Source organism: Fomitiporia mediterranea, assembly GCF_000271605.1.
Source record: "Fomitiporia mediterranea MF3/22 unplaced genomic scaffold FOMMEscaffold_1, whole genome shotgun sequence".
NCBI classification, from domain to species: domain Eukaryota; kingdom Fungi; phylum Basidiomycota; class Agaricomycetes; order Hymenochaetales; family Hymenochaetaceae; genus Fomitiporia; species Fomitiporia mediterranea.
The window spans coordinates 8,523,168-8,535,906 of record NW_006760386.1 but is presented as its reverse complement, the minus strand read 5'-3'; the positions used below and the strand labels follow the sequence as shown (position 1 = coordinate 8,535,906).

Here is a 12,739-nt window from a genome sequence, read left to right as displayed (position 1 = left end):
AATAGAATTGAAGAGTGGAAATGGCCGTGTCCGCCATATTCCATACTTTGGATGAGCCTGCATGCATCCAGTATTAATATGTAAAATACATAATACATACAAAAACGAAGGCATACCTCTATAAGTCGGGTCCATACATCATCATCTGCAGTAACAAGATGACGAGTAGAATCCCACCCAAAACCAGAGGCTTTGTGAAGAAGCCAATCAATTGCAACATATCCTGACTTCAACTAAAGATAAGAGACATTAGGAGGGAAGCTTTTAGGTTATGTTTACTGAGTGAATACATACTACTTGCTGCCAATGATCCTTAACACCACTAGCCGACTTCTCCCCACCCTCAACAACAACTTTGTTAAGCTCAGAAGCAGCATACGTCCAAGTGATTGATTTGAAACCACTATCAGACTGGTTGCCTATACTCTTCTGGTATTCAAGACATTCAACCAGCTTTGTATCGTCCATAAGAGTCCATTTTGCCTTCTGACGAACAGTAGGGCGAGTAATTGGTTCGTTCTCCTTATTAGCACGTGAATTTCTTGTAGGGGGCATATATGCAGGCAGATTTGACAGATTTCAAGATTACTGGTTGGAATCCGAAGCTTGGATTGGCAAAAGTAAAGCAGAATACAGGTAGAGCAGTATACTACAAAAAAAAAGAAAAAAAGAAAGAGGAGCAGCAACGAGGAAAGCTGGAGAGCATAGTGCACAGGGTAGGAGTGGTAAGAGCCAAGCAGTGTCACGCTATCACCAAACCAGACGTGCTCCCGAACACGTCTGATGGTTGATGGTTTGCAACCACTGGTCACGCAACCAGTGGTTGAGAATTTGGCAGGCACTGGTCGCGCGACCAGTGCAACCGAGCAGGGCCTAAAGGGTTACTAACAGGTATGAAAGTAAAGAAAGACCTGTGTTGCCACACTACCCAAGGAAAGTGAAGGGGTAGATCAGAATGTAGCTGTGACTCATATAAAGAAGGAAAATATAAAAAACTAAGTATTTACTACTGTTTTCATAATTTCTTAGAATAGCAAGTCACACATCTTTTAATGACTCTAAGTTACAAAAAATAGAGAAAATACTGTATCTCACTCAAATCTTAACAGATTTGCTTGAAATAAGTTGCTAAACTCATATTTATGTTGCATTTATATAATAATTAGAGAAATATTTTGATACAATGAATTTTTACTCTGATAAAACTGTAAATACTTATTTTATCTAGAGTTTTCTTATATATTTTCTCCTGGTCCTATTCCTGAGTATATAGTCACATAATCTGTTTCAGAATACTATATATCACATATTATGAATTTAGAAATACATGTTTAGCTTGGAATAAGCTTCTGTAGGTTGATAAAAGATGTAGAAAACATTGTATTTTTTACATATTTTAATTATTTTTGAAAAAGGTATATTTAGTAAGAATATAATCTTATAACCATTTTATAAATTCAAAATAAGTTTATACTGACAGAATGGACCATTTTATAGACTTGTAGTAACAAATTTGGGACCAGGAAAAATTATATAAGAAAACTATACTTAAAATAAGTATTTGCAATTGTATTGGAGGGACAGTGCATTATACCAAATTTATTACCAAATAATTATACAATGGCAACAGAAACATGAATTTAGAAACTTATCTGAGGTGATTCTGTTGAGATTTGAGTAAGATACAGTGTTTTCTTTATTTTTTGTGACTTAGAGTCACTAAAAGACGTGTGACTTGCCATTCTAAGAAATTATGAAAACAGCAGTAAATAAAGAAACTGCTTAATGTGGTCAGCCATTGCTCTATATACAGCCTGTATGTTTTAACATTGTTTGTATAGTATTTGTAAGTAGTCTTGTTTGTAAGAATATGGCTACAGTTAATACAAGTATTAATCAATTACACAAAGTGTTTGGGCACCTGTGCAAATTCTCTGTACTCCTTCAACATGTGTGAGAAGTAGGCTTTCCTTGTTGTGTATGACTTAGAGTACCCTTTGTGTATACAGGCAAAGGGTCAGGTGTGTAAAGTGTAAGGTTTAGAGCTATCATTCTGTTAACATATATGGAATGACACATATAAGCAACAGACATACCTGAGACATAGCTACATATTATATATACCTACTGAATCAACAGACAATGATGCTAAGTAGAGCAAGCTGAGTCTACTATCCCCCCTCTTTGTGATCTGTTATATCTGTCTGTAACTTCTATTACTTATTGTTTTTTAGAATCAGTAATAAGATCAATGTTTCTGTGTCATGAATATTCATTTGTTCATCTGCAGTTTTGCATTGTGAACGTTTGCACATTTGCTGTAAAGAACACTTTGGGAATATGTGCCATTTCTAAGCTTTATTATTATTAATTTATTAATTATCTGTTTGAATAACTTTTATAAGCATTGAAAATGTTATGTGATGTATAACTTTTATATTCTTTAATAAGGTATTTCATGTTCAACAGATTTGTCAGATTCATCACAGATTTCACTTAGTGATGTAGTCAATATGTCTGCATTAAGAATTCAATGTTCATTATTAGTGTGTATATTATTCAATTACTCCCCTTCAATTTGAGAAGGTTATTCTTTGAGTAATTGACAAGTAGTGTAAGTACATAAGTACATTGTTGATTTTCTTTCATGTATTTGTAATCCAACAAGTAGTGTTAGTACTTCATTATTTTACTTTCGTGCATTTGTCAGTATGTGTTATAATATAACAGTATGTTTTAAGTTAACTTGTAATGTTTGACATACATCATTTTGTTTAAACATTACACTGTAACATTGTGCTGTTTGTTTTATAAATTTTAATGTGATGTTTGTAATATGTCTGTAATATTTCAAACGTGCTAAGAAATCTTCTGTGTGTTTGCAGTTACAACATCAGTTGTGCATCTATTCATATCTCTGATAAGATGTAATAGATATGCTTGTGTCTGCTTTTCTTTATATATTATACTGTCTGAGATAATGTGTTAAACATTTTATTAATTTATTTAATCTTATTATATTATGATTGTTTTCGTTTGTAATCATTATAATAAGTGTGTCTGTCATAGTTTTTCTGTTGTTTGTTGTACTAGCCATATTAGCATAGTACTTCACTTGTATATAAGCTTTGTAGCTTCAATATAAGTTTATTTATACTTTGTTAAAGTATATCTACATTCTGTGTGATTAAATATGTTCTGTTACATTGTTGTAGTAATGGTAGAGGTATTATTCTACCATTTGCCATTATTATACATTGTTATTATATGTTTACACTATCATAGGTGTAAAGTATTGTTATTTGTTTAAAGACTATAATTGTGTACTCATTCCTGTACCATAGTTACTGTAATGTACTTTGTAACTTTATTATTATTATTATTATTGTTAATTTGTCTGTAGATAGTTGTATGCTTTCATAAACTGTATTAGTGCATAGATATCAGATGTCTTAGATATCAGATGGATATCTGCTAACTTGTTTTATCTCATATCTGACATGTCTGACATATCTGAGACATGTCTTACATTAATTGTTTGGCTGTGATATTGTCATATATGTTATTATTTGATTTATGTTATAACATATGCATGTTTGTTGACAGTGTCTATCATTTGTACTATTATAATATTAATAGCAGATGAGTAGTGTTTGCTTTCTCAATCCTTCTAACGTTTGTCTGTAGTATGATCAGTTATTTATAATAACATGATCTCTGTAATATTATAGAATATTTTAGTGATTAAATGTTGTAGTAAGTGATACTCATTGTAGTTTCAGCATTGCCTGCATAGATTATGTTATTACTGGGCCAATGATTATAATCACTAAGATGACAATCATATAATGTCTGGGTTGTATGTAGTATGGTAGATTGTGTGTTTGCAGTGTATCAATTTGTGTTTGGGATACTCAGACAGGTGAGTCAAGTTCTGCATTGTAGTATACTGTGTGTGTGCATGTGATGCATAGAACTGCATAGAGCATAGACATAGTAGAGTGTAGATAAAGTGTAGGTAGGGAGTGCAAGGCTCATAACCTGTTGAGAGAGGGTTATGTGAGAGGCTTAGAGGGATCACACAAAGAGGGGGGATAGTGGACTCAGCTCACTCTACTTAGCATCATTGTCTGTTGATTCAGTAGGTATATATAATATGTAGCTATGTAATTGTTGATTGGAACAAATAATGGAAGTCAACACAATGTGTAATTGAACTTCAATGTTAAATAAATAATAATTCCACTATGAAACGAATGCTCATACTTGGCAAATAATATTAATATAATAATCTGATTAACTTAACAACGTTTAATACAAAAATAAATAAAATACAGACAATTATCACATCATATAACAAAATAATTCATCAATCTGGACTATAGTTCATGGATAAAAGTGATGAATAACAAAAATAATACTTTGGAACGTACATAAAACAATAAATAATATATCCATACAATAATACAAATATAATTGCAATATAATTTGCAACTACAATCAAACAATACAAAGATAATAACTATACAAACAAGTATGGAGCACATACATATAATCAAATAAAACTATTAAATTGATTCTTGTACAAACAATTAATTTGCCCTCACTGTGCAATTAATACAAGCATGAACAGCATTATAACATTATGAAATACATTGGATAGATACTAATAAGTATATCTATACAATGATTCAAATAAAATAAATAAAACCAATATATAAAATGCTTTACCTAGCAAATCAATTAACAAATAAAACGTTGAACAAATACTACAATTGCACATACTACTAGATTAACTAAAGTATGCTAGGAGACTATTATAGTAAACATAATCTGATATATCACTTATATGTAGATTGTGTTACAATACACTATGCTTTGCAAAAAGAAAAAGCAAAGAACAATAGCTATAATACTAATAAATATTCATAACATCACAATCACAACAATTCACAATAACACTGTTAATAACAAATAATACAAACGTACGTTACTAACAATTTACAACAGATAATTATGTTGGCTATTGAAGAAATAATACAACAGATTACATAGTTACTCAGGATGTATCAGAAACAATTCATTACAGAACACAACATTAATATACAAATATATACAATAATGTAAAGCAAACGAACAAACAATACATTCATGATATAATACATATATGATGCACCTAGACACATAGTGAGCTGCCTGCAGCCAGATATAATATCTATGCAACAAATATATGTTAGTATAAAACCTTATTGATCTTAGAATGAAGTAATCTGGCAAAAACAAATAGTATTATTGATATTACTGATATACAATCAATGTAAAGCTTCAATCCAAAGACATAAATCAGCTATTGCTGAATGTTTAACACATATACAAACGTAGACAAACACAGACAGCAATGATTAAAGAAGGATATCATTGCAACACCAATACATTTTACTAGCATGATTCATTAGTTTCACAGCAAAGTAAAAAGAAATTACTAGTAATACTCGAGCAAATTTAATAAATAAAACACACGATTTATGATCTTACACAGTGCTCATAAGATTCTGCAGGTCTCTGAAGCACATATGATATTAATAACAATTTTGAACGATTTATTGTGAAAACAATACTGTCATTGAACAGTAAACTATGTATGAACTTCAGATTAACTCTGAACAATTTCAATCATGTCAAACAGTCTACAAGACAACAAACAAAAACTTAATAATATAACAATGAACAAAGTACAGAACTAATAACATGACACCAAACGAAAACTTAATAAATATCTAACAAAGCACAAAGTTAACACACAGTGGACCAAAATATATGATACAAACAACACATTTATATTATACAAATGATATTATTATATGTGATACACAAGCAAATATAATACAGACACAATGTATGATGCAGATACAATACTAATAAAAATGTTGGAACAATCTGCAAATCAAACATCTTATAGGTCTGGCCAACTTATAAATGTTTGAAGGGGAGTGGTAGCAGTGCTATAACTACTCCTAAAAATAAAAATAAAAATAACTACAAATCAAATAAACAAATAGTTGCAAAACAAACATATTATTAAACTAATATATGTTTGAAGGGGAGTGTTAACATATATGGAATGATGCATATAAGTAACAGACATACTCAAGACATAGCTACATATTATATATACCTACTGAATCAACAGACAATGACACTAAGTAGAGTAAGCTGAGTCCACTATCCCCCCTCTTTGTGTGATCCCTCTAAGCCTCTCACATAACCCTCTCTCAACACATTCTATAAGGGGTTGTTAGTTTGATTAATAGGGAAGAATGTGTGTCTGAACTATTCCTTATAAAGATACAGTCTAGGGTTAGTCTGTAGAACATTTACACTATAATAAGTACAGATACATTGTGTTAGTGGTGAGAGTGTTAGACTAGTTAGCTGAGTAGGAATACACTCTGCCTTAGTCTTGTAGGCAGGGTAAGGTGGTGGTTCTAAATATGTGTACTTTATTTTGAGTAAACACATATTTGTAAAGGGGAAAGTTTGAGCACAATAGGGGCAATTGTAAAGTTTATACAAATATTAAAGTATGAGTATAGTTTATACAGTAGGTAGTATAGGAGAAGTACAATGTGAAGGGTTGACTCCTTCTGAACTATTGTGTAGAGAGTAAGACTCAACACTTAGAAGTACAAAGTCACTAGGTAGAGTTGTGTCAACTTAGTCTAGAACTATCAGTTGTATGTCCTTATTAACATTCATGTTAGTCTGAGACAGAGGAGGAGAGACAGTAGGTAGGAGCTTAATATTAGAAGATAGAGTATTGACTCATTCAGTCTAAGGCAGCTCAACTGTTAAGAGAGTACAGGTAGAGGAAGTAGTAGGTTTGTGTAGTCTTATTCAATAGTACAGTATATAGGTAGCCTTACAAAAAGTAGCTAGGAGAGTAGAGTACTATCATTTACAACATTGAGTAATAATAGTTTTAAGAGAATGAAGAGAGGCCTTACAGCTCATTATTAATATAGTTATTATTAACTAGGATTCAAACTCAAACAAGCTTCAAGAGTATAGTAGAAGCAGAGTAACTAATGTGAGTCAAGTTTCCTAGTAGAGGTAGAAGTAGTAGAAGGTTTCTATTAAACTACTTTATAAAATAAAGAAAAACATTAGTGCTAGACAACAAGTATAATAAACTAAGTTCTGAAACTAGAGTCTCTAATCTGTTGTCTATCTTCTCTCACAGTAATGCCTGTCTGTAAAGTAGGACCTTGAAAGAAATACTTTAGGTTAGTCAGGGCAGTATTATGTATACAGATATTTAGCCAGGGAAGGAGGAAAACATGAGGTGAAGAGTCAACTTCTTTTAGACTCTTGTGTGTAAGGTAAGACTTAATACCTTAAGACAGAGCTGTATTAACTTTGTCCTAAACTATAGATTGTGAGTCATCATTAACACACAATTTAGTCTAGGACAGTAGAGGAGAGGTAACAAGTAGTAGCTCAACATTATAAGATAGAGTGTTTGACTTGTACAACCTGAAGTGGCTCAACTACTAGGGGAGCACAGATGTAAGAATTAGTAAGGGTTGTATAGGTAGCTCTACAGAATGTAGTAAAGAGGAATGAGTACTATTATTCACAACATTAGGTTATAGTAGGTTTAAGAGTATGATGAGTAGCCTCTAGGCTCAACATAGAGGTGGTTATAATAACAAGGATTAAAACTTGAACAAGCTTCAGGAGTAGAGTGTAAGTATAGTAACTAATGTGAGTCAAGTTTTATAGTAGAGGTAGGAGTAGAAGGAGGTAAAGGAGTAATGAAGAGAAATGCATTATTATATACTCTCAATCTTCAGCAGTTGATTACATAAGCAACTATAATATGAGTTGTCAACTGATAGAATATTTCAATTATTGTATTTAGGTATAAAATAAAATAATTGATCTGCTTTGTAATATAGTAAAAAGTAATATGACATGTATATAGCTTTCTAAACACACTAATGTAATTATTACAAGTAGATAAAATAACTTTTACAAATATTGTAAACTATTTGTATAAATAGTCTAAGTATAATATACATACTATATACTTATAGTATACTTTTATTAAGATAATAATGATACAACAAGTGCTCTTACACTATTATATACACTAATATACCTTTTGCATAAATTATAAGGTAACAACAACAACAACATTATTATTATATTGTAAATATCACTCTTTCTTTGAAATTATAATAAAAATGTAATGTAAGCATAATACTTTAGACTATTATACAAAGTTAGTATAATACTTGTAATAGATTACATTCATCCATAACACTTACTTAGCCTTTATATACATTAACATGTCTTATACAAACTTTCATCATGAAAAAGTTGTAACAAATGTAATTAATAATAGCAAATGTAATGTAATAATGTACTTATATATTAATTACAATTCAAAATTATAATTATACTTTGCTTGTAATTGAATTGTAACAACTGTATATAAATGTAATACTTATACAAGAATTTTATTATACTACAAGTATTTTTTGAAGCAAGTAATGTTACTACCAGTATTATTACAATATTATATGTGAGACACAAGTACCTAACTTTTATTGTAATATGTTAAAATTGTATATAATTTAAATACAACAGTAGCCAACTACTAATAAAGTTTATAACAGTTCTCTATTACTCTTGTAAGTGTTTAATAAGAGTTCAACTTTTGTTATATTATAATGGAAGTATTACATTACTTTTGTAATATATAAGTCAGAGTAATTATACTCTTGTAAAGTAAATAATTGGCTGAACAGCTATTTATAATAAACTCATAAGTATCTTAAGTACTAGTCAAAATGTCTGTACATTTATTCTCATCAGTCAACAGAGCATCTATAATAATAATATTTTTAATGTGATACTTATGATACAAATTATATGTGATTACGTAATCAAGTGCTGAAGATCGAGAGCATATAATGACACACTTGTCCTTACCTCCTACCTCCACCATCTCCCCAACCCTCTTCCCCCAACCCTATGTCGTCGCTTTTGTTCTCTCCAGCCCAGTCCTCTGCCTAAAATATCCTCCAGTAGGCACACTGCCTGCAACCACCTAGACAATAAGCATTGCTGCATTCGTCTCTCTAATCTGCCACTGCAATGCTCGTGCTGAGCCTCAGATCCTGTGACGACACGACCCAGCTAGCTACGCCGTCCTTCAGCGTAAAGCGTAAGCAGCTAGTCCACTTCATAATAACCCGCACAATAGTTGCTCATCCCTCTCCTCCCAACTTTTTGTCTTCCTTCCATCCCTTCTACTCCTCGCTTTGCCTCTTGCGTTGCCTCTCCTTCGTTGTCCTCCTTTTATTACGTTCGCCTTCCTTTTTGCATTCGCATTCGCGCATCTGCATTGCTGACCAATGTCGAACGACTTTTTCAATAATTCCATGCATTCGCGTACTTCTTCCTGCTCAGCAACGCAAGCAACAATCGGTGAGTAGGCACTCGCGACAATGTCCGTGTATGACCACTCCTCAGGCGCAATCCTCTCTCCGACCCCCCGCGCACTCTCCTACCCCACCCACCATCCTATGTTTGACATCACCCTTGATGGGCCTACACCATGTGCATTTATATTCCCCAGTGCCGTCCATGACACCATTTTGAATAACGGAAGCAGTAGCCACCGCTCACCTCTCCTGAGCCGAGTCCGTCCACATCGTCCACTTCACCTTCACCTTTCGAGCCGGAATGTCCCATAGATACACCTTGAAATCGACGGCTCAATTTACTGCACCTCCCATTGACACATAAACCATAGAGCGCACGCGCACAGACACGGTTTCGTCTGCAGTCTGAATTAGCTTGTTCAACGCTCCGGATCTCAACCTGCATGCACCACTCACTTGCTACACGCCGTCACGGTGCGTCGTTCTTTTCTGTCTTATTGTCGCTTGCTAATCACTCTAAACCTGTCTCACAGGCGTAGCCTCAACCTCCTCAACCTCACAACTCACACGTGTACGCAATTCAACTTGCAGAGACTCAGTGATGACCAAGACGTGGTAACGAAGATTACTTCGAACGCGTTAATCCTTTACCGACGCAAATTCCACTTGCAAAAGAATGAGGCAGAGGCTGCTAGTGGTGCAAGGATTGGGACTGTAGAAATATTTAATATTTTCTATCTTTTTGTAAATAATAATTAAATATAATTACATTTTATTAATTATTTGATACAAAATTGTATGCAAGCAAAAATAAGCTATTCAAATGTATGTAATGGCTTGTATATATTGTAAGACAATACTATACTTTCCAAAAATAATAAGTATATTTTAACATTATTATTTCAAGAGGTATGTTATAATCACTTGTATATCTTGACAATATATACAATCATAATTAATATCAGTAATTTTAATAACTATTCTGGATTCTCACTTTACTTGTACTAAATTATAATTAACTTGTGAAAACCACTATCTAGGTTATTATTACTTTTACAAAATTTACAAAAAGTAAAAAATATACTAGGTTATAATCTAATACAACTGTTAAGACTTTTTTGTGATGTTACAATTGATTTGCAAGTCTTGTAATTACTTTACAATATACATACAATACTTATGTTACTTTACAAAGTCTACAATATATTATAAGAAATGTGACTTTTTCCTGATGAGAACAAAGGCTTTAAATTCTGTAATGATGAGTCTTTCTCTTCAGACATAGCAGATCCACAAGACATTTGTTATGTTCTTCCTGTAAGATTGTGTCCAGTTGTCAAATGGGTAATGTAGAAGTTGTAACCAGGGACTTTATTATGTTTCTTTTTGCAAAGTAATTTAACTGGCTTATAAGGTGAGGTACAGTTACAAAGTTACCATGCAAAGAGAAGAAGCCTGAAATATACAAAGAATCAATCTTTGACTCTGTCTACATTATCAAGCAATTATTGTACAGTAAAGTATATTCCTAAAGGCAACTATTAATCTAATTACTTCTCAACATACTAATATTAATTATTTAGCATTTAGATTGCAATTTATCCATAACTAATATATAATTATTACTTACATTGTGTTGCTTTTACATTATTTCTTCTTTTTTCCATGACCTTTACTGACTGTGTTCTCTGTCCTGTTACTATTACTACTTTGTCTAAAAGCACTTTTATGCTTGTGTCCTCCAGAGTGCCTTCTGAAAAAATCCAATATACTACTACTATATCTATGGCTTTTGTGTCTTTTATCTTCTTTTGGTTTAAGTTTTCCATAGTCTACTTCTTCAGCCTTCTGAATAATTTGCTTAATATCCTGTTTATGCTTTTCCTTGACTCCTCATTCAATGAGTCTTTTCCATGTCTCCATTGTGTTAAAGTCCCAATAATTGAGACTATACTGTATTGCTTGTCCATTATACCACTATTTAAAAATATATGGGTCACATTAAAGTAGTTAATAATAGACTTCCTTCTAACCTTCTCTACTATTTCCACAAGTCTTCCTACAGTTTCTCTATCATCAGGGTTTACACATAGACAACCACACAAAAACTGTATTCCTGTGTATGTATTATGAGATGATTAGTTCATCAACAGACAAACCATGAGACAATGACTTCATAATGTCTCAGTTAGAATACATACAATATAAGGACAAGAGACACTGAGCAGTCAATTGTCACCTCACCCCTTGTCTATGTGTGCCCCCCTTAAGTTCTCCCTCTCAACAGGTTATGAGCCTTGAGCTCCCTGCATACATGCATCCACTGTACACTCTAAACTCTTTATTTGCATACATTCACACACATTTGCATCATGGTTCCCCCACATACAGATACACACTGTAAACCAGCCAATGTACCTAAATACTTTGGTCAAAACATCACAATGCTTAAGACTGAAGTAAACTACAAGATGTGGCACTACTGTATTGTTTCTAGTGTTGTAGCTACATGCTTCAAACACTTACTAAAGGATGAACCACAGAACGAAGCTGAGAGGGAGATGGCTAAGGCCATTCATGTATGCATAGTCAATAACATTGCCAACACAATATTAGCAAACTATATACACTTCAATACGTCTATCCCTCAGTTAATGAAAGTACTTGAAGAATGCTTTAACCCTCAGACACTATGTAAAAAGGCTATTGACAAATCAGCACTGTTTATTTGTAGAGACCATGTAAAACATTTCAGACATACATTAGACAGACTTGAGGAAGCATACACAACTCTGTCTGCTAACAGTGATCCACCATGTGACTCTATATACAAAGCAGCAATATTGCTTGCTACTCCTGAGCAATATACACACATAGTAAATACAATAATACAATCTACTGATGCCCAAAACGAAGGCAAACCAGTCAATGAACATAAGAAAGTCAAACTGAAGCAACTAATCCTTACATTGCAGAATGCCTACAACAATTACTGTACTAAATGAGCACAAGATTCTAATGATTGGACAAAGAATAATGCATGCATTAATACAATGTATAAAGCCAATAAGCAGAGGAAATTTAATCTACCAAATCTGTTCAATCTGACAAAAGCAAAATGTTTCAATTATAGAAAAACAGGACATTTCTCTAAGGAATGCTACAAACCTCCTACTGAAGCTACAAAGCTTGCACACACCAAACATCAGGCTAACATTGTGCATAAAACAAATCAAACTGTAGAAAACACAACAAACACATTTATTATTGAAAACCCAAACAAAAAC

General features: G+C 32.6%; 1 protein-coding gene across 1 annotated transcript; it reads right to left on the bottom strand.

The window, feature by feature from the left end:
• Positions 1 to 118: 118 nt before the first annotated feature.
• On the bottom strand, positions 119 to 555 carry FOMMEDRAFT_151255 (uncharacterized protein; the record flags this gene model as incomplete). The annotated part of the gene is made up of 2 exons (XM_007262291.1): positions 119 to 223; positions 295 to 555. 2 exons carry the CDS (start codon positions 553 to 555, stop codon positions 119 to 121), a joined length of 366 nt encoding a protein of 121 aa, XP_007262353.1.
• Between the last annotated feature and the right edge of the window lie 12,184 nt (positions 556 to 12,739).